We start from the raw sequence: 23,239 nt of genomic DNA, 5'->3' as shown, positions 1-23,239 counted from the left end.
CTTAGTGTCAACTGGTTGTTTTGTACTTAATTTCTGTAACCATTAATAGAAATCCAACTTTATATAAAAATAGTTGTTAGGATTATCAAATTACATAGTAGATTTAAGTTTTTATCAAAAAAGGACCTTATTCGGAAACAAAATGATTTTAAAACTTATGGAAAAAACAGGTATTTGTAAATACGTTCCACAGAGGAATGTAAATGGCTATGTCCTGCAGAATTATTGATCAACTGTGATGCTATATATAAATTTTAGACAGTTTTTAAAATGTCTCTTCATAGGATTAGTCAATTACACAAATAGGAACTAGTATATATATTTATGAAAGTATATATATTTTAAATTCCTATAACTTTATCATAGCACAAAATTAAACTGGTAAAATGCCATTAGTAAATACTGGTATTCTAAACTAATTTTACCATCAGAGAACTATATGAAATTCGTACTTGGCCCAGAGTTGCAGTCTGAAAACAGGTATACATGATTTTAATTCACACCTGAAGTATAGTATGTGCTTCTACTCTGTGATCACAAAAGCATATAAGATTAAAATTTAGTACCATTTTTTTAAAGGTTTTTTTTTTTTGGTGGTATTAGGGATGAAGCCCAAGGCCTTGTGCATGCTACACAAATGCTGTAACACTGAGCTACATCCTCAGTTACTTAGTGAGTCTTGATCCAGGGAAACATATATTTATCCATATTCTTTGTTTTCTGTCTTTAGAATACTTCTAACACAGCAACCATCCCATTTTTAAGGAAAGTGGCAGAAGCATAAAATATAAAATTACCTTCTAATACAGAAAAAAATCCAAATTTTTCTGAATGCTTTAGATGGTTATCAGTTTGTGCACTTTTATGCAGAAACCACTGGGTCTGCAATAAAAGGGGCTAGAACTGTCATCAAAATAGTATAGCAGTTCTCTCTGGGGCTTTTGCTTTCTTCTTAGTGCTCTGTAAAACCTTTCAGAATAATTTTTACTAAGACAATACACTTAATAAATTTTCCTTCTTATTCTCTATTCATTCTCATTTGTTTGCTATCACTGATTAAGAAGTCCTATAATAAAATGATAAACTTAGTCAAAAGAGAAAAATCACAAAACTTCAGGACGGTGAAACATGATGGTTATGGAAATAATAACTCAGGAACAAAAGCCTAGGAATAGTAAAAGACCAGAGATGATATAACCATAGGACAAGTCAACACAGTGACATCTGAACAAGATGCATCCACCTACCTTAAAACAGAAAATATGTTTGAGCACAAAACATAAACTATTAAGAGTTCAAGAAGCCCTGAAAGAAAGTAATCCCAGGTATCTATCTTTCTTTAATCCTAAATATGCTAAATGTAATAACAAAGAAGAGTTCTAGCTAATCCATGGGTTCCTTTTAAGAACTACTAGATAGCTATGACACATTTTTGTCTCATGGCTTAAGGTGCAGTCCTCAGACTTAGTCACAATCACATGTGCCAGGACAGATCACCTTCTCGTCTCATTGCTCCACCTGCACTAAGTATCAGATGCACTAAAATGCTCTTAAATAAAACAAAAACCAAAATAGAGTAAAATTGATGTGGTATGTATCCTGAATACTGTGCTTCTTTTAATGATGTCTAAGAACAAATCAACTTTATGCAGTGAACCGTTAAGTCATTATGTGAATTCTGACAGTTTATAAGCATTTCTATCATGAATAGTATTTTTTCAAAGTCCTTCAAGCATCTAATAAGATGACTATACAGTATATACCTGTTCTTATAATAAAACCCATCAATTATTTCCTAATATTAAAGCACCTGTAGGATAAACTGCGTTTTGTCATAGTGGATGTCATTTTAATACAGAGTTACATGACTTCTAAAGATTCTGACTTTTCATTTGTCTTTCCATGTGGCTGTCTACGGAAGTAATGCATGAATCTAGTTTAAGAGTTACACTGACTTCATGGAAAGAGCAAGGGTAGATGAAATTTATACAAATTTTAAAATTAAAACTTTCACAAGTTAATCGTACTTTCCACCTTGATTTGTGTTAATTTTTGTCGTTTTTTCAAATTAGATGAAGGGTTTTAACATTTATCTCTATGGTAGTAAAGCATAGTTGTACACTATCCTTACTACTCTGTGTACTGTGGTCATTTTAAATTTTATCACCTGATGCATATGCCATTCCTACAGTTTTCTGTCCTGATAAAGTACTGATAAAAACATACCCACTTAAAACAAATAGATTCTTGCGCAATCAATTATGGGTCAGTATCAATATGCTCAATCTTTCAACCAGGACTGACTCCAATTCGCTATAGATATCTACAACTGATTTGTATAGAATATTTTAAAGGATATTAGAAAGTAAAATTTAGAAATATTATATCTAAGCATTCATTTTCAATTCTAATTATATGCCACTAAATATCTGCATATTCTAATTTTATGCAGTAAATATTTGAAAAGTAGATTTTCACATTTTATCACTAATTACACAAATGCCAACCAAACTGTGTTAAAGGAACAAAAAACAATCAGCATGTCAGAAAAATTCGCTTGAATTATTTTTCTTTTTGTTCTACTTAAAATAAAATCTCATTCTAATTAAAAAAGTAAAACATATACTCTTATCCTGATACATAAATCACATTTGAAAATACATTTTAATAATGAAAAAAGCAGCTTAAATGTCTTAGTTATTAAAAGTAACTACAGAAAGTTGTTTCAAAAGTAACTATTAAAAACTGTAATTAAGCATGCTCTGGAAGTATACTGGGGTGTAATTCTTTGCATATATGACATATATAACAAGCACATTTAGAAATGAAAGTATCAGTGGTTGCCTATCGGAACCAACTGCAAAGGAATAGGATTATTCAAGTGGTGATAGAAATATTCTTCAAATATGTAGTTGTTATTTGAAAAAACTCTTAAAAGAGCTATTAGACAAAAATAAGTGGACTGAGAAACCGAAGATAAGACTAGTTCATACAGGTATGAAGGTGTTCATAGGTTGCCAAGAAACATTCCACTATGTGTGTCCTCAAATCTCGGTTGACCATTTGGACCTGTCTTTTCTTGTAGGTTGGGATGGCTTCTGTGAGATGAGTAGGTCATGGTATGTGTACAATACATCTACTAGCCCATAATTTGCACTGGAGAATATGAAAAGGGAAGGGAATCAATTTTCACTGAGTGAGTACCAGGTTCCTGACAGAGAAGGTAAGTTTTTTCATTATTTTATTGAAACCTGACAGTAATGCTACAAGGCAGGCATATTTCACCTTATTTTACAGAAGAGAAAAAAAGGAGCCCAAGCATGTTAAAGATTTTGACCAAAATCAGGGCAAGTAAACAAATGCCAGAACTGTAATCTGCTCTTGGAAGATGCTCAGTATCATACTTTTTTACACCAGGCTTCCTCATGTTTGCCTGTAATGCAAAATTTCCTAACACAGGTTCAAGAAATTCACAAAAGGTTATCAGATATGAAATAAATATCTCAAATTCTCATTTCCTAGAGATGTGAATATTTTTGTAAAGAGTTTTGCTTTCCTATAACATACTTATATGAAAATATTTCATGTAATAGGAGGTAAATTAAAACTGTCTCCTATTCAGCTTCCCAAAGAGACATTTAAAAAACCTAGCCCAAGGACAATTGTTAAAGTATACTGAGCAATAGTGAACTATAAATTAACAAACCCTTTGGTTGGGCTGCTTTGTGTTTCTGACATAAAGATGCATTTCCTTTTGGCAGGAGCGTCTTCCTCCTCATCAGAAGAGCTTTCTATTGTTAGGTCAATAATGTCCACTTTCTTCTTGCTTGCTTCACTGGCTACAGTAACAGAACAAGGCTTACTGAGGACAGCTGAACCTTAGATGTAAAGAAACAAAAAGGAAAACAGAAACATCAAATAAACTCTAGCCATGACAGTCTTAACTATGCAGTGCATCTATGGCAATATAGAGCAAGGAAAGCCACATACTCAGTCCCACGGACACAAACCAGCTAACTCTAGATGGCTATAAAATGACTGTTTACTTAGAAGACAGGAGGTACGAGCATTATTTCTTGACAAGGAATCAAAAGCCTCCTTTAGGTAGCATACCCTTAGTTCTCTCAAATATTGTTACTGGGTTTATGCAGATCGTTCTGTGGCTCAAACTGTCTTGACAGGTTAGCAGCCATTCTACAAAACAAACCAGTTAGGGAACTGTTTTCAGACCATGGGAAAAAAGTATGTGGTTTCACTATCTGCATATTTTTCTTATATTTGTGGTTAAGTCAAAATCAGATAATTCTATTCTAGCAAATCTGTTCATACCAAAGAATATGTAAGCTCCTTATTATCAACCAGAACTTTATTTAAAAAGAAAAAAAAAAACCCACATTTGCCATTTGTTATTCATTTACAGTTATTCTCATGAATTATCTAATCACTCAAATTCTTTCTACCAAGCTAGTCTCATATATATTAACTCACATTTTCATAAATGTATTACTAACTTACCATTTTCTGAAAGATGATAGGAAACTTGGTGAATTCGATTCTGAGTTTATACTATATAATAGGTACTATACAATACTGGCACATATTCACTACATTGTGAGAAATTTCAAACATTAAAAATGAAACTCAAAGCCAATGAATAGACTAGATCAGAGAAGAAGAAAAAAGAAACAACACTGAATTTACCCACGGATTTCTTTTTTTTTTTTTTTTTTTTTTTTTTTTTTTTTTTTTTTTAAATTTTTTTTCTTTTTCTTTTTTTATCGGTACCAGGGATCGAACTCAGGACCGCCTGCTTGCAAGGCAGGTGCTTATGCCGCTGAGCTAAATCCCCAGTCCCTACCCACGGATTTCGATTTACCTGTTTACCTATGGGCCTGTAGTATCCCCAACTCATCAGGGAATTCTAAAGATAAGAATACATTCTAGGTAATTATGGCCACAGCCCTCCCCCATACCAACTAAGGGAAACAACCTGCTTACTGTACCTCCTTAACAACCCTCTATGTCTACCTCCCTCCTCACTCATTAGTGTATCTCTAAATATGTATCTCTAAAGCACACCTTCACCAGACGCTGTATCTATAGGTACTCTTACAATTCTGAAACACTGCTCATATCAGTACCATTTCTGACATTGCATTTTATAACAAGTATCATCTATTAAAATTAGTTTAGGTGGTTGTTTCATATATAAATGAAAAACACTATAAAAAACTGGTATAGTAGTATAAATAAACAGATTTCTTAAGGGAAAACATTACAGATGATCAAAAGATAAAAGTTAGAAAGTGAACCTCAAAAATAGTTCTCCTGGCCAAGATCAATAATAAAGACAATATCCTCTTAAGTCTCAGTGCTCTGCTAGGACTTATGCAAGTCTCTGCTGTCATTTTGCACATACTTTCTATTTTTGAACATGGTTGGCTGGATACTTTCATGGCTTCTTTCTTCGGCCTCATTGGACACCAAGAACCATCTTCTTGGAATTTGATTTCATCCACATCAGAACAGTCATTGAGAATTTCCATAAAAAGCCTGTAAACCAATTGAGAAGTACAATACAAACATGTTTATCAATGGCTTTGTTAAAATTAAAGAAAGTAATATAATTTGGAAGACTATTTTTGTATTATAATACTTCAAACTACAACTATTAATGTACTCTTCTCCATGGAGAGATGGATGGACAGACTTACTTACTGTGGTACTAGAGATCAAACCCAAGACCCTGAGGATGCTAGGCAAATGCTTTACCACTGAGCTAGATCCCTTACACACATTTTAGCCCTATAACATCAACACAAGAATTAAGTGACTTACTGAGCAATATTTATAGTCCATGACTAAAATAGAAATGAAGACCTGGAGTTTCCTAGTAGGACTGGCAGTTAAAACATGTTCCTGCCAGCTTGAACCACAAGTGGTATACACATGACTATACTATCATGTGGCATAAACTACAAATGGTTAGCTATTTAACATCAAACAATGAAACTAAAATCAGAGCAGCCAAGCAGTAAGACACATATATTACAGCCCATAAGGAATGTGTTAAGAATAACATATGGCACAACACATAAAACAAATACAAGTAGACAATGGTAATAACGTATAAGCTTAATATCAAGAAAAAAAAAGGAATGGAGAAAAGTAGGAACAGAGACACAAAAGAAGTCTCAATAAGTACAATTCAAAGCATACAAAATATTTTCAATGACAAAAAATGAAATTAAAATTGAAGTCAGTATCAAAAAATATCTGAAAAATTTGGTTATATTTATAAGCTACCCATGACACAAAGATAAAATTTAAAAACCAAAGTATTTTGAACCAATTTAAAGTTTAATAAAACATGTGAAATGGAGGTGGCACAATCATGTGATTATAAATTAAAATATAATAAACCGTCTTTGTTTTATACCATACACAAAATTAACTTCACATACATAGATCTAAATGAAAAAGTTCTTACAAAACTACAAAGAAAGCATAAGAGAAAAAAATTTTATGTTGAGTAGAAGGGAAAGCCTTAATATGATATCAAAACAACTGCTAAAAGAAAAAGTTGATAAATAGGGGTTCACCCAAAGAAAAAACCTTTTGTGATCTGAAAAACAATGTTAGAAACTGAAAAGCGAAAATGGCAGAAAAACCTTTGTAAACATGTATACAGAATACAGAACTATTAAAACTCAATAATATGAAAATAATTTTGGTATCATTTAAAGAAAACATTCAGGTAGAGAGTAAACAAGTATAAAAATGCTTAATGCAATTAGCAATGAGAAATGCAAATTAATTTTACAATGGGTTACTACTATATATCAATACAACATCTAAATTTAAAAAGATTATACTGGTTCTCTATACAAAATGCCCAGTAAAGTCACAGAAACTGTCCCTCCTACAGAGCAGGACTTAGGAGTTGCCACAGCTCCAGGCTGAAATAGGGTCAGGAACAGAATGTGACAGTGATGTATTAGAGTTTGAGGAGCAAGATTCTACATAAGCAACTACACAACAAGCCGCGCTGGCAGCAGAAGCTGAAACAGATGATGGCCAGTCAGTAAAGCAAAACAGAATCGGAGTGAAAAAAAGGCATGGAAGGCTTTCGGCAGGTTACAGAGGTTACTAGAGTCACTAACCAGAAACCTAAAAATACCCTCTTTGTTATCACAAAACCAGGTATCTGTAAGAGCCCAGCTTCAAATACCTACATAGTTTTTAGGGAAGCCAAGACTGAGAATTCAAAGTTGCTGAGAAATTCAAAGTTCAAGTTGAAGCTGTCTCAAACATTCAAGAAAATACACAGACAAACTATACAACAGTAGAGAGAAAAGGAAGAGGCTGATGAAACAGGCGTTGAGAACTGGTTATGTGACAAGCAAATGGGTCAGGGCAAAAGTGGTCTGAGCCCTGAAGAACAACAGTAATAACACTGTAAATGCTATTATGGAACTAACAATGTAATAATCTAATAAAAGGACCTTATGGTGTTTCATAAAGATCACTGCAGCTTGGTTTGAAATTTGTGCTATTGCTATCACTAATATAGTTATGACTTACTAGAAAAAAATAAAAAGATTATATCAAATACTGTTGAAAATACAGATCAATTAGATTTTTCTCAGGCTGTTAACTGGAATATAAAACAACACAAGCACTTCAGAAAACAGTTTGGTAGTGTTCTGGGCATATACTTAGAAGTGACCAGATATTTCATTTGAAATATTTGCTTAGAAGATAAACAAAGACATCAGACACACAAGGATTTGGGCATGAATATTTGTATAAGTATTTGTAGTAACTCAAAATCAGAAACAATCCACTGAAGCTGAAAACATAAACCACCTTTGGTATACAATAGAATGTGACTCAATAATAAAATTAACTGTTGGCACATGTAGCAAAATGGAAGAATTTCAAGTATGTATGGTTAAGAAATGCAAGACAAAGGAATCGATTCATACACAATTCTAAAAATATCCATATCAAATTCTCAGATGATTTAAAAGAACTGTACCAAATGCTAATATACTTCAGTGATCTTTCCATATACATACACACATCAAAAATTTTGAGAGGGCCAGGGTTATAGCTCAACAGCACAGCACCTGCCTGACAAGTGTGAGGTCGTGAGTTCAGTCACTGGTATCCAAAAATAAAAGTGTGTGAATGTACATATTGAGAACATGTTTTAAAACAACTGTGGCACAAGTTAACAACTGATGCATCTGGATCAAAGTAATTCTGGAAGTTACTTGTGCCACTGACGCAACTTTTCTGAGTTTGAAATTATTTCAAAATAAACTATAACTATTATAAAATAACCAAGAAAAACAGAAGTTTTGAGAAAGGTGAAAAGTCCCATTCACTCTTCATTATCTTTTTCCTCTACACAAGTCTTCTAAAATAATTTTCACAAAAAATATTGTAGAAGTATATTTCAAGTTCTAGAATACCTTGCATTGTGTATACTGAGGAAAAACCACATGTAAATATAAACTAAGCAAAGTTATGATCAGAATCTTTTTAATACATTGATAAACAGTCAATACCATAGAATGGCACTGATTACTTCATTCAATTGTATTTTTAAATCTGTATATCACTGTGTCTACAGGACAAAGGAAATTATTTTTTTAAATGTCATATGAAAAAAGGATACCTTACTGAAAATACTTGATTTAAATTTGCATATTCTGACACAAGCAATATGATCTAATTAAAGTTTAGAATTTGGGATTCAGAGTCAGAATAATCTGAGTATGGCTTCCAATTTTGAATTTACCTGCAATGTAATACAATTTTTCAAAATCTACCCTATTCCCTGTTCCTCTGTTTATTTCAAAGACACTACTATTACAATGACTCTAATTGCTATTGCAAGAAATTCGAGGTAAGCAAAATGGTATCACTAAGCAGCCTTCTCCCTCTTTTCTATGGACTTTTTCAACATATGGTCCTTTTTTTTTTTTAGGTCTTTTTCGTTTTTATCGGTACTAGGGATCGAACTCACGACTGCCTGCTTCAAGGCAGGCACTTATGCCGCTGGGCTAAATCCCCAGCCCCACAACATATGGTCTTGAGAAGAAAAACTAAAATGAAAACTACGTATTTTCTTGTTCCCAAGACAAATCATGTTATGCTTAGGCATTTTCATCCAAAAATCTGAAAATTTTTATAACACTAATGTTCAAAAACTTTCAGATTTTGAATTTGGCATTTCCAGGTTAAGGATGTTCAACTTGTAAAGTTTATGCAAGTAAGAAACACTGACTAAAATGAAGTGTAACTAAAAATACACAAATATCTTGAACTTATATACCAGAATGGACTATACATTAAGCTGTGCTGAAGGAAAACACAGCCAATGGGTATTTGGAAGGAAACAGAAAAGACAGTACTCATTAAGAGATGTTGGGTATATAGCAGAGTGTAAAGACCCTATGTTCAATCTTTAGCATTGTCAAACCAAACCAACCCAACCCAACCCAACCCAAGCAAAATTGAGGTTGGCATAAAGAATTCACGGTAAAACATGCTTAACATTCATGAAGACCTAGGTTGTATCCCTAGCACAACAAAAGCACATACTCACCCATCTAATATTAGACTTTCATAGGCAGCTTTTTTGTCACACACAGGACAAATCCAAGTGGGCTTCTTTTCATTCATTTGTAGATAAAGGGCAGCATCAAAACACTGCAGATGTGTACATGTCACTGCACGGCATGGGATTGTTAGTCTCATTTTTCCTAGCTATAGAACAAAAACACAATATGGAAACTACTTCACAAAGGAGAACAAAGCCTCACAGGGAACAGAAACAGTAACTGTCTGAAGAAGCCATATAAAAAGATAAAGTAAAAATTTATTCCTACCAAGATTACTTTTGTTAAGTCCATTTGACTGCGCTATGATTTTTGAAAAACTACTTTACTTTTAAAAGGTAGAAAAAGATACATATACAGTACAACGAAAAGAAGACACCTCACCTGATGCCCATTTGCCATACTTAAAAAACCACTGTTACACAATTGTGGCAGGTCTTTCCATGTGTTAATCAAGTGCATATTTAAGAAAATGTTTTTCCACAAACGGCGTATTTTGTACAAAATTCTATCAAGTTCTACTAGTATTAAAATAAATACAGTATCCTGGTTAGATTAGGTTTCCAGTACAACCTTTAAAACTTCCCTATATATTTCCTTCACAGAAAATAACTCCATTTCAAACCAGCTCTGTTATTTTGTCTAAAAATTTGTTTCTCCTCCTAGGTCCTAAGCTCCACAAGGACAGAGTACTCTACATTTATTCTTCACCATAATCTCACAGTTTTAGCACAATGTGAACTCATGGTACATGCTCAGTACTGATGGGCCAGGCAATAAAACACATGAGGACTGAAGAAAAGGCAGAGAGATGTAAGAAAAGGAAGGATTTCTGCATATGTCTACAGGCAACTTCATGACAGAATTATAGCACTCTTAACTGCTTCAATGATAGAAATTTCAAAATGTTATTATTTTTGGTTGATCTACAGTTTAAGTACATTAAAACAAACATTTGGATATTGTATAAATAAAATGATTTAGCCAAATCAACATGGCAGTAATTTTTACAAAATTTATACCTCTGCATAAAGCACAATGTTGAGTACTTCCCATTTGATTCTAAAATACATTTAATATACCATAAAAATATATTTATAAATCTAAAATACCCCCCCCCACCCCGTACTGCGAAATAAACCCAGGGCTTTCACATGAGCTACATTCCCAACACTACCTTGTATTTTTAAGTTTTTTATTTTGACAGTCTCACTACACTGCTAAGTTTCCCTAACTGGGCTCTAAATTGAACTCCTCCTGTTCAGCCTTCCAGACTACAGGGATCACAAGTAAAATAACGACCACACCCAGGTCCCAGTTTATAAATAAAAAACTACTGGAACAAAGACACTAGTAACAAACAAACAAATATTGGTGCATTGGTGGTGTACAGTTGTAATTCCAGCTAAGGAAGGAGGGATTGCTGTGAGTTTTAAGTCCACCCTTCGATATATGGTGAGTTCAAAGTCAGTCTGAACTGACAGTAAGACCCTGTCTCTAAAAGACTAAACCAAACCAAACTGAACAATAAGCTGAGCAGTTTAGCAGTACAAAATCAGAAAACAAGAGCAGCAATAAGTGAGTCATGTAGTCCATTCTTGTCACTATGCTACACTGCATTTATCTAACTATGATTCTAAAGGACACTTCAGCGACTCAAAGTAAGCAGTACAATATAACTTGTCTTTTTAGGACAGAAAAAAGAACAAAAAGTGAAGCAACTTCTCTTACAATGTTCTTCTATATTTTTGCTTCCTTTAACACAGATTATATCTGCAGTTATTTAAAATGTTATTGTATATTCAAAGCTTTTCTAGGAATTCCTATAATACTCATCATAAATAAGCTTATTACCCAGAATAGCTATTATCTCTACTTGTATTTTGAAATGAAGATGCAGAAACTACGAGAGGCCAAAACAATTAGAAATCAGATGGTGCAGTTACAAGACAAATTCAAATGTTCCTTGCTGCTTGCTGCCTGACATGTCACTAGCTGTGTAATATTATAGGTAGTACTAGCTTTTGGGTTTAATTCATTAGCCTTTTCCTATTCCATAATATTTTTTGTTCCTTTAAGAATGCTAGCTAAATACCTATTTTGCACTCAATGAGATGATCATGGTTAAATGTACCTTTCAACTAAAGGATAGTTTAAACATACATACTGTATTTACTCAAATCAAACTATCTTTGTATTCCCAAAAGGCATCCCTTTGTTATTATCTATTGCAAAAGGTACTCATCTCATGATAGTCGCAAGCTGGTAGTTGATTTAAGATCATGTGGCACAATGCTTTAGCAAAAAATTCACCCTCACTTTGCCCATGTTCTGAGACTTTTTGAGAAAGTGAGATTAAGAGCAGGGGACTAGGGGCTGGGGATTTAGCTCAGCGGCATAAGCGCCTGCCTTGCAAGCAGGCAGTTGTGAGTTCGATCCCTAGTACCGATAAAAAAAAAAAAAAAAAAAAAAAAAAAAAAAAAAAAAAAAAACGAAAAAGACAAAAAGAAAAAAAAAAAAAGAAAAAAAAGAGCAGGGGACTAATTATTCCAGTGGAGTAAATCTCAAAGCAGCCCAACCTTTAGGCTGTGGCATGGGCACTGCTGACCAGATTTACAACGAAAACTGGGAGCAAAAAATCAAATGTGAAACCCCTGCAGTTGTGTCAGAAAAGAATCGCCTACAAAAATGGGACAAAGGAGTAAACTGCTGCCAAAAAAGATATCTCCACAATAGGAAAGGTTTGAAGGCATCTCAAGGATCATTAAGACCCCCCACCTACCCTTAGAAGGCTCATATAAGGTTTTCATCTGAAAAGACCCTGGGGCACCTACTCAAGAAGGGCTACACTGGGAATTATTTCCCCAGCATTCATTTTACTGTGTTCAGCCATCCTGACACTCACAGGCAGCAGACTGCAGTGTCATCGACATAGTGTTACTCCTATGATTATGCAAAATGCAAGAGATACATGGTCATGGAAGCTTCCACCCTGATTTCAACAGAAGATCTGGGAGCCCAGGCAGAATGCCCCTGAAAAGGCAGTATATAAAACTGAGAGTTAAACTAAAGCACCGTGGGGACCACCAGACTCTAGAGATACAAAGAATATGGAATATCTGCTGAAGAAAGTCAAAGGAAATGAGCAGAATCAGCCCAAGCCAAAAAGCCATGAGGGCTGCAAAACATCAATGTCACAGGTGTAGGGCTCCCCAAGTCCTTCTGAGCTAACATTGTGCTACAACTTGCCCCAGACTCTGGACACTGAGCTACAGGATTTAATGTTTGCATGACTGGGTTTGTCTTGCTTTGGTCTGATTTCTATCTATTGCCCTATTCCTCCCTTTAGAAATAGGAAATGTTTAACTTTCTCTCTCTCTCTCTTTTTTTTTTTTTTTGATAGGACTAAGAGTTTGCCTTAGGTCATTTTGGACTTAAAACTTTTCAGCAATGCACTTTGTATAAGAAGGCAGTAAAATTTTTAAAAGCCAGAGTCAGTATACTATGGTTTAGATCTAAAATAGGACCTAAAATTCTCGTATTTGGAGGTGTGGCCTCCAGGATATGAATGAGTCACTGAGAGTGTGACCTAAAATGTTATAGTCTCACTTCCCTTCACTTTCCACATTCTAGTTGCCATAAATTGAGCACTTTCCCCTCTTCCATGCCCCTTTGTCATCCGTTTTCTGTCTTGGAGCCGGTCAACCACGGACTGTAAGCCAAAGTAAATCTTCCCTCCTTTGAGTTATGCCAGGCATTTTGTCCCAGTTGACTAATACAGGTAGCACTTTTCTTAAAGGAATTTCTAATCAATATAAATGAGTTTGCTTTTCATTTTTATTATTATAAGTGTTTGCCAACAACCCCAAATCATCACTACAATAGGTACCCTGGAATCTTATATTTCTATTTAATTGTTTCTATTGTTCAAATAATTTCATAGTTAAGATGTGAAAAAATCTATGACTTAGAGCTTATTCACCCGCCCTCTTGGTAAGCGCACGTGGCATGGACCAGGAGGAGAACCAGAGCTCCCGAGATCCAGCCATGGTGGGACTCAAGCAGCTTATTCACCCGCCCTCCCGGTAAGCGCCCATGTGGGCCAGGAAGACAACCATTACCTGTGAGCCTACTGCCATGCAGGCTGAAAATCAAGCACCCTTTCCCCACCCCCATTGCTACTGGGGATTGATGTCTCAGCATCTCTTGGGAGGATGACCATATGCAATATAGCAAATATGGGGGATTTCCTTCTATCTTCTGTTTGAAGGCAAAGGTTGTTTTCACTGTTTTGTTATGTTTCTTTTACTCTATTCAGTACTCTCAACTGGTTTTATAATATTCTATTTTTGATTTGATTTTGCTATACCTAATTGACTGGACAACTACTGTGAAGTTAACAAGATATACTTTAGTACCTATTACTACTATCCCAGTATCCTACTGTGAAATCCTGTACCAATTTCACTGCATTGTCTCAATTGGCTTTGTTCTGTCTCGTGCTGTTGCATTTTTACTACTTTCAAAATAAAATTAAAAAAAAAAAAACTATGACTTGGTTGTTAATTTCTTTTTTTAAATAATATTCTACCTCAGACCTCTTTTAAAATACTAGCTCTCAAATCTTTGATTTCAAAACCCTTTATAATGTTATGCCTTGATGTCCTCCCAGCACCTTTTGTATTCACAGGTGGGGCTTTATGAAGGTAGCTGGATCTAAGGTTGGTTCTATGGAACACGTGTATTACATCTTTTTTAAAAACAAGACATGCTAAGATATGAGTTGTTTTTTCTAAAGTAAAACCTCAGTACTCATATGTTTTACTGCAATGTTGACACTTTGCAATAAGTAAGTCGGCTTTGGGTGATAGCCTAGGTGCTTTTTCTAAAAGGGTTGACATCACTGATCTAGTATGTGTGAGTATGGATAGAAGGTGTATGATAACTAAATCAGTCCACTGGCTTAGCATAGTTCTGGGTGTTGATAATGAGAAGGTCCATCCTAGGTACCAACCATTATGGCTTGTAGCTTGGATGGGATAGAAGGCAAAGGAAGACTTGCTGCTACTGTTTCCGTATTGCCCTTTTCATAGACTGTTTCTTCTCTGCCATGTCTCTCTGCCTTCAAGCCAGCTGACTATGAAGTTTCAGTAAACTATGAGTTAAAAATAAACCTTTCCTCCTTTACCTTGTGGGTATTGGGTATTTTGTCCCAGTAAAAAGAAAGTAACTAAGACTAACCTTTAAAAACTAAAAACCTTAGCTGTTACATGTTTGCATGGACATCAATATTTACTGTATTAGAAATTTAAAAATACTTTAGAAGACAAGAGTGCACAAGTATCAACCTCAAGAGCAATGACACAATCACCTGTCACATAATGTTAAACACCACTAAGAAAGAGAGGGGGGAAAAGGAATGAAAATTAGAGAGGGAATGAAAATTATGAGGGCTGGAACTATAGTTAAGGGCAGAACACATTCTCAGACTGTTCTCAAAAGACACACACACACACAAAAGGGGAGAAAAAAAGATTCTATGTTAGTATTATAAAAAGTTGACGGGACTCCCGAGTCTTAAAGAGAGCCTTAGGTATCCCTAGGGACTTTTTCTGTTTGTTTTTGGCACTGGGAACTAAACCTAGGACCTCTGTACTGAGTTACTACATCCAGCACTTTTATGTATGTATGTATGCATGTATGTAACTGGGGTGTTGCTAAGTTGCCTAGGCTGACCTCAGATTTTTGATCATCCTGCTTCTACCTCTCAGATCGCTGGGAACATAGGCATGTGCCTCAGAGTTCCCTGTTTGCTCATTCACATTTTGTAAACCATTATTTTTGTGATTTTTTTACTTCTGTGCCAATTCATCTTTCTTATTGGTGCCTTAAAATTTTTACAAAGTAACATTCCATATTATAAAGTTGCTGACCCTTAATTGTACACTAGTTTCTTACAAGAGTAAATGAACATTACCTAAATGGGAAAGAGATTTATTACTATCTGGAAAAGTCTGACCAATTTATAAACACTGATAATTTCATGTTATTTAAAGAGATTTGAATGTGCTGAACTCTGAAACATGTGACAGTATTTACTTGAAATTTTGCAGTGCACTGTTTTTATGAATGAAATCATGTCTACCCAACACAATACTTTTTTTGTATAAAATGTTATGCAGGCAAGTATAGCTAAATTAGTATTTGCTTCATGTATACTAGTAGGAATTCAAATTTTCTTAAGTCCTTGATGTCAGTCAGTGGTTCTGAACTACTTTTAGCAAAATTTAAAAATTTCATATACTAACTTATATATATGTATATGAAAGATCTTTTAAAAATATTTTGAAGTTTTTAAATATGATGGTTAGGGTCATTGTGGATCTTAAGGGGAAATTTGATTTGGTTCTTATCCAATTCAGTCTGCAACCAGAATCATGGAAAAAATTAAGGTTGAGAACCAATGTACCACTATACTGTGTGAAGTTACCTTTTGGAGGCCTTAGATTTGGGGACTTTTTCCCACTACCCACCTTCATGTTAATTTCACAAATGTACTGTGAAATAAACATTTCTTCTACCAGTCTAGCCCCTGTCAATTTCTCTTTTTTGTGAAATAAAAACAAGGTTACTTTTTCCCCTTCCAAGTTCTTATCTTTTTAGAACCTATTTTTTTCCTGCTCCATTTTCTGTTACTATACCAGATTCCACATTATTTTCATCATTAGCTGGCAAGGACTCCATTCTGCTTTTTCTATCTGTTGCTAGGATTATGTCTTCCTCAAAAACTACTTCCATCATCTAACTTGAGTCATCTACACATTAAATCTCAGACTAACTTGTATCCGGTTTTATAATTTATACACATTATGTATTACACTTTAGTATTCACATTATTTTATTACTATAATGGTTCAAAGAGTATAATTCATTCTTTTCAGAAAAGTGCTCTTAAATCAAGTAGGATTAAATTTTAAGTAAGGGAAAGAGTCTTAGAAACATACCTTTTGCCACTGTACATAGAGAAAGGAAACAATTTAAAACAAGACAAAGGAGTTGAGGGTTTAGCTTAGTTGTAGAGCATGTGCTTAGGGTTTGAGCCCCAGCACTGTGAAAACAAACAGCTATTTCATATATCTTATTTCTTCAAATAACTGAAAAGTTGACTTTCTTAAAATTGACAAGTTTGAAATGAACTGCTACCAATGCTTATATGAAAGGAACCCTAACTACACTGATATTTGCTGCTATTAAAAGTCTTAGAATCTTTTAATATGCCTGGTCCCTGTATTTAGTTTTGGCTGTCCTCATGTAGACTGGCAGGCATGTAAAGGGTGATAAAATTGTAAGAAAATAATATACACAGAAAATAACATTATGTAATTGTTGAACTCACTGAAAACTGTAAAAGCACTTTGTTCTGGACAAAATAGTTTGACACACTAAAACAACGATGACATGAGTTCCTTCCCTGTACAGTGGGTTAACTATAAACGGTCAAAATTCAACTTGTTTTTGACTAACAAATAGTAATTTCAATCACTTCAATCTAACATCCATTTTAATTTTAATGAAAGGAGGAAAATAAGTTAATGTAGAGACACTCAAAAAAACTTCTGCCTGCTGGCTACATAAACCTTAGGAACACAGAAGTCTGTAGGTCCTAACACAAGGCCACAATTATCAGGATTACTAATACGCTACCTTGCAAGGACTGCGGATCTCTCAATTTGGTAACAATAGCAGTCTCAATTCTAAGCATTATCAGCTTCACAAGACTATATTACTTTTCAACAAAGGAAAGTTACATTTTAAAAAACTAATGATAAAAAAATAAACCTTCAAAAAGAATAATAACTGCAAACATCATTCTACAGGTTAATACGATGCATATTCATACTCAGGACATGTACATTTGAATCCAATTCTGGCAATACAGTTGTTATAAAGAGAACTAGAATATCAGGAAGAACAGAATTTTTAAATTTTTAATTTAAAACCTTTAATTTTTGTTCTGTTAATTATGTGATGTGGTTTAACAAATCTCTATCAGTTTTGGATTTTTCATGAGCAAAATCAGGACAATTCCTCAACAAAAGCTTGCAAGGATAGCTAAATAAGACATAGGAACTTCACAAATTATTTCTTTCTTTTCTTATACAATCTGTCTTCATTAAACTCACTTTACATTTTGATAATGCTCCCCCAACCGTATTATACATTTCTCATTCCATAATTTTTCTCTTGTTGAAAAGGCATCCTTTCATACTAATTTTATGTTTTGTTGAGACAGGATCTCATTATGTAGAGTTCCATATGGCCTTGAATTTGTGATGATCTTCCTGCTTTAGCCTTCTGAATATAGAACTACAGGTATGAACCACCACACCTGGCATTCATGCTAATTTTAAGGCTTTATCCATCTTTCCTGACCTCTCCTACCTCTTTACATGTGATTAAGTACAGTCTGTTTTTACATGTTAGTTGACTGCACCTCTTAAAATAGGTTATTAACTTTTTGACAACTTCACAGTAAATCCTCAGTTATTTTTCTCCTAGTTAGTTCAGTACCAAACACACTGGACCTCAAAGTAGCTTGACTATTCAAGTCTCTATGTAAAGAGATACAAAGTACATTACATAGATGTTTCAAAAACTGTAACCTATTAAACCAAAACCACTAGTTGGCATTTATCAGTCTCTAGTTCTATAAAAGGAGCTAGTTCTTCGTATGTGCTTATTATAAGCTGTGGACTGATTATTATCAGCATTAATTTTGGTAAGATTATTCTTAGCATAAAACTTCTCTTCCTTCTGTAATATGAAAGCCTTTCAGGTCTCTTCTAGCTTTATCATAACTGCAGAATACAAAGATTTATAATGCTAGATCATGAAGATTCCTAAATGGGAGGCAGGGTAGTATTCAGAATTCTACCAAAATATGTTAGTGATTTTTACACTTGCTTTACAGGAAAATTAGTCATTTATTAGAAAAAAAAAAACTTTCCCAGAATATTTTATAGCTTTACTTACAGGACACGTTAAAGACACCCGAAGACTTGTTGTAGCAATTTCACTATCAGGATCTGCAGTAAGTTTTTCTTTAACTTGAAAAAAGGAAAAATAATTAAAATGTTTAAAACTAATGATGACATATAAGCAGAATTTTTAAATGGATCTTCCCTGTAAATTTCCCACTTTTGAGTAAATCAAGAAACACAAACTGCTAAATATTAATGTACTAAAAATACAACCATATTCCCAGTACCATATCAGGTTTAACAATTACGAATGCACAAACTTTGGATCTTATAAGACTTCTGTTTAAAATTACAACTGCTTGCTGGTATGGAAGAGTTAAAAAACAGAATGCTGCTTTAAGACTTAAGAACGAAACAAGAAAATTCCTAAAACACAGTGCTATCCTGATATTCAATGGTTTTCTAACACATTCATTACTTCTTATTAGGTTGCACTGAATTTTCCAAACAACTGTTAATTTTTTTTTTTTGAGACAAAATCTTGCTATACAGTTAAGGCTGGCCTTGAACTCCCTATAGTCTAGGTTGGCCTTGAACTTGTGGTGATCCTCCTTCCTGTCTCAGCCTCCCAAGAGTTGAGACCACAGGCATGTGCCACTACACCCGGCAAACAATTTTAAATCTGCAGGCAGAAAAAAAAAGAATATTTTTGTATTTTCTCTTACAACTGAAAACTATACAGGAGATGTGTCTGTGACTATCTTCCACCATGTAATACATATGTGTTTATAAAGGCCAATTTTCTTACCCCTCTTTAAAGCATACACACACACACACACACACACACTCATATATTTGGTCTTAAAAACATTACTTACTTAGTGCTCTGGAATGATCAGGGTTTCTAATACCTTTCATTTTTAATCTCTGTAATAGCATGGCTGATGTCAGTTGTCGTACGAGATATACAGACATGGAATAATTCTACAGAGAAAAGATACTCTGTATTAAAGTCTGGAGATAATATTCTCTTTATTTACATAAATACTTAACTAAAAGATCTACTTTCTAAAAATATACAAGACAACTTTTCCAGGAAGGTCAATGACTGGGAAGAAGGAAAAAAGTCAACCAGAATACTTCAAGGAAGATAATGTCACATTTATTCTAAAGGTATTTCTCAATAACATCACTTTAAAACATCTACTGGTACAGCAAGTAGCTTTATTCAGAAGTCTCTTTCTCTCTCGCAGAACTAAGGCCTGAATCCAAGGGTCTTCACACTGACCTACATCCCTAGGCCTTCACATTTGACACAAGGTTTCACTGGTCACTAAATTGCTAATGTTAGGCTCGAATTTGCAATCCTCCCAATCAATCTCCCAGAATGCTGACATTACAGGTATACACTACCATGCACAGCCTTAAACTAAGTTTCTAAATTAGCAAAACCTGCTACCTTAGCGACTACCATAAGAACATACTCTTATATCTACTTATTATCAGATTCCTTGTTTCATCTTATATAACAAAGTGATTATAGTTTCATGTAAAAGTAAGTCTTCTGCAGAAACAAGGCTCCAATACCAATAATCCAAATTAACACTTTTTTAAGCATTTCAATTCTGCAAGAACAGGCCATTTGCTGGATGACTCTAGGGGAATTAATCAAACTCAGTATGAACTCTCTAAGAAAACCCAACAAAACTAGTCCCTAAATGGGCATTTTACTGGGAAAAAGGAAACTATTATAGTATATAAGACACATGAAGAAATGATAAAAATCAAACAACCACACCAGAAAATATTAGCTTCCTAACCTCTTAAATTTGAGAGAAAGAACCTCCTTTAGCTATTTATAGAATTATGAAGAAATATATTATTCCTATTACATGGCAAAACTGTCAACTTTTCAATGTGTTTCATCATTTCTATAAAAATCTATTTGTTATTTGCAGATCTACAATTAGCTTGGTGGTAAAACAACAAAAACTTTTTGCTGTTAATTATGCTCACTTTCTTCAACCTCAGAAGAAGAATATTTCTATGGAACAAAAACACTCAAATTGATGTTCAGAAATTATCTGAAATTTCTTTCCCCATTTTATTACACAATTCTAAAATATAAATTCCCTGTTGTATTAATACCTTATAATTGATGTAATTCCTTTTGAGACTGACAATGAGAAGAATGCCAGGTTCACGAACCTGAAGGTATGCAGGAAATAATTCAAAACGAGCGTTTTTATATAAGATGCCCACTTAGTATTTTAACTATTAGTTGCTTATATAAAGGCAAGAATAGATTATTTCTAATCATGATATAAGTACACTTAACTCTTTCCTTTGAAAACTGATAAAGCTCTGTTCTTTGTTCCTGTTCCTATATACTTATCACCCAAAGCCTCCAGTTTATTAAATATTACTTATATCACCTCACAAAGTATTAAATTATCACCTTAAAGAATATAAATATAAATATAAATATATATATATATAAAAATATATATATATATATTTCCTTTCCCAGAATAGAGACAGTACTCAGGATTCCTCAGAGTTAAAAATTTTCAACCTTAAAAACCTCCTGACCACAATCTCTGAATTGAAAATCACTTCTTTTTAAAGATTATAATCTGAAAATAAAGAGTGAGAGCTGGTATTGCAACAAAAAACAAAATAAATCAACTTTCAGTGGAGGAAACTTACCTTTCCAATTTCGGACGCCCAAGATATAGAAATCTGATTTGGCACGGCTGAAGACAACCTAACTAAAGATGTAATATTCAAGGGCCGTCCAGGGCGCTTCTGTTCAATTCCATTTTTAGGTGGTGGTGCATAGCCCTATAGGCATAGGAAAGAAAAATTACAGTCTCTGTAGGGGAGATCTTGCCTTATTTTGATTGCACTGTGGTATTTTTTTTCTATCTTGGAAATGACAGACCAGAAAAATAGAACAAAACTTCATACTCCATCATTAAGATGAGGTGTTGCAATACTGTTTAGAGTTTTAAGGTAAAGGCCCTAGCTTCAGGGGTATCAACAGCCTAGGTTAGGGACAATGAATCTTTTAGAGATATGTGCCCAAACTGTAACCCAAATCCTACTTATTTATCATGAAGTACCAACAACGCAATTAAAAATGAACACTGAGGTTTTAATTTAGAAAAAAAATGACTCATATTAACATCTTTTGTCTTAAATGAAAGACAACACTTGTGTGTCATAGGTCTGCCACCACTGGACTAGGTTATGGTAACATCTCAAGATGCCAGCCAAAGATGAATAGTGGCAAAGGTATGAAAGGAAATTTAATCAGTATAGCTATACTCGGAAGACAAGGGAACTAGCAGCCCTACTTCTGTCTTTGGAGAATCAACGCTGACAAGAACTTTAGATTTAAATAGGACAAGAATAGGAGAGGGTACCATAAAGCATGCATACAAACGATCTTGGTTAAACTCTAAGTATGGTTAAGTATGGTTAGTGATTATTTCTGGACTAATGCAAAAGTGTCATCACAATCACTGGAAGAGGGACAATTTGGTTCTCTTTGTGGGATGACAGCTCCTTCCTGAGGGAAGGTCTTGGGGTTTTTTTTTTTGGTGGTGGTGGTGGTGGTGGATGGGGGGAATAATTACTTCCTAAACCAAGTCATTCTCTCACTTAGGAGGGCAGTCTCCTTACTGAGTAACTTTCCTGCAATGAAAAACAGGTTCCACTATTCTTAGAAGTTTAGGCCAATGAGGGTGGGAAAGTGCTTAACAGAACACTGTAAAAGCTGGCATCTAAAAGGACTTAGTGACTCTTATATTAATGTCTTCAGTTTTAAAAGGGGGAAGACTACCAGCTTTAGATAAACATTCTTTAGTAACAAGTCTGCCAATATGCAGACTTGTATATAGAGTATAGCAGTAGTCTGACCCAAAGTTTAGGGTAATAAAGGCAACACAAAATGAAGGCTGAGAGGCCAAGCTTTTATCCTGCTATATTACCCATCAAGAATCTATGGTCCTACAAAAAAATGCTTTTGGGAAAAGCAACTTCTAAAACTTTGTTACAGTATTAACTATGAATCTTCTTCCTTTAAACAGGAAATCAAGCTTTGCAGATAAAGCTGAAACTCTCATGACTCATCTTAGGAGGCCCCTTTCACAATGTACTCATGTACTAAGATGGGGAGAAAAGAAAGCAAACTTTGCAAATTAAAACAAGGAATGCATTAATAAATTTCAAAAGTACTACTGAGATCTTGTAAATGACAAAAATGTTACCACTGCCTTTTCTGAGAACACAAATAGCTTTAAAAATAGATCTAGTCAATAAACAAAAACCATCACTAATTTAGTTAGCATTAAATTGACTTGCCTTTCTTCTAAATAGGAAACACTCCTGTTTTGATTCACAGTATAAGTGATTTTCATTTACCACAAGGTTTTTCATACCGATTTTCAAAACCATTGTTTGACATTTAAACTGCAGTAACACCTACCTAATGAAAAAGACACTGTATTTCACTGACTATATTATGTCGTAGATGTAATTTAATTATACACCACTGAAAGTGGTATATAATTAAAAAACACTGAAGCTAATGATCTATCTTAATGTTATGGTTACTTAATC

At 34.1% G+C, this 23,239-nt stretch overlaps 1 protein-coding gene and 1 pseudogene across 8 annotated transcripts in view; one reads left to right on the top strand and one right to left on the bottom strand.

Moving 5' to 3' along the window:
• Positions 1–23,239, bottom strand: part of Pias2 (protein inhibitor of activated STAT 2) — a 120,717-nt gene that overhangs the window by 32,036 nt on the left and 65,442 nt on the right. For all 8 annotated transcript variants that reach the window (XR_010041436.1, XM_063231729.1, XM_063231730.1 and 5 more), the window contains 6 exons: positions 21,323–21,457; positions 19,492–19,597; positions 18,666–18,739; positions 9,620–9,780; positions 5,420–5,553; positions 3,707–3,878 (listed from right to left, as the gene is read on the bottom strand). Coding sequence is in view for 7 of the 8 variants with exons in the window: in XM_063231729.1 (XP_063087799.1) it covers positions 3,707–3,878; positions 5,420–5,553; positions 9,620–9,780; positions 18,666–18,739; positions 19,492–19,597; positions 21,323–21,457 (782 nt within the window). In the remaining variant the exon portion in view is untranslated. The remainder of the gene's footprint in view (positions 1–3,706; positions 3,879–5,419; positions 5,554–9,619; positions 9,781–18,665; positions 18,740–19,491; positions 19,598–21,322; positions 21,458–23,239) is intronic.
• Positions 6,892–7,488, top strand: LOC100728068 (nascent polypeptide-associated complex subunit alpha-like; annotated as a pseudogene).

Source organism: Cavia porcellus, unplaced genomic scaffold (assembly GCF_034190915.1).
Source record: "Cavia porcellus strain 051 isolate PalLab524CR breed Dunkin Hartley unplaced genomic scaffold, mCavPor4.1 scaffold_20, whole genome shotgun sequence".
Taxonomy (NCBI): Eukaryota; Metazoa; Chordata; class Mammalia; order Rodentia; family Caviidae; genus Cavia; species Cavia porcellus.
The sequence above is the reverse complement of the archived record's forward strand: the minus strand, read 5'-3'. Positions and strand labels throughout refer to the sequence as shown.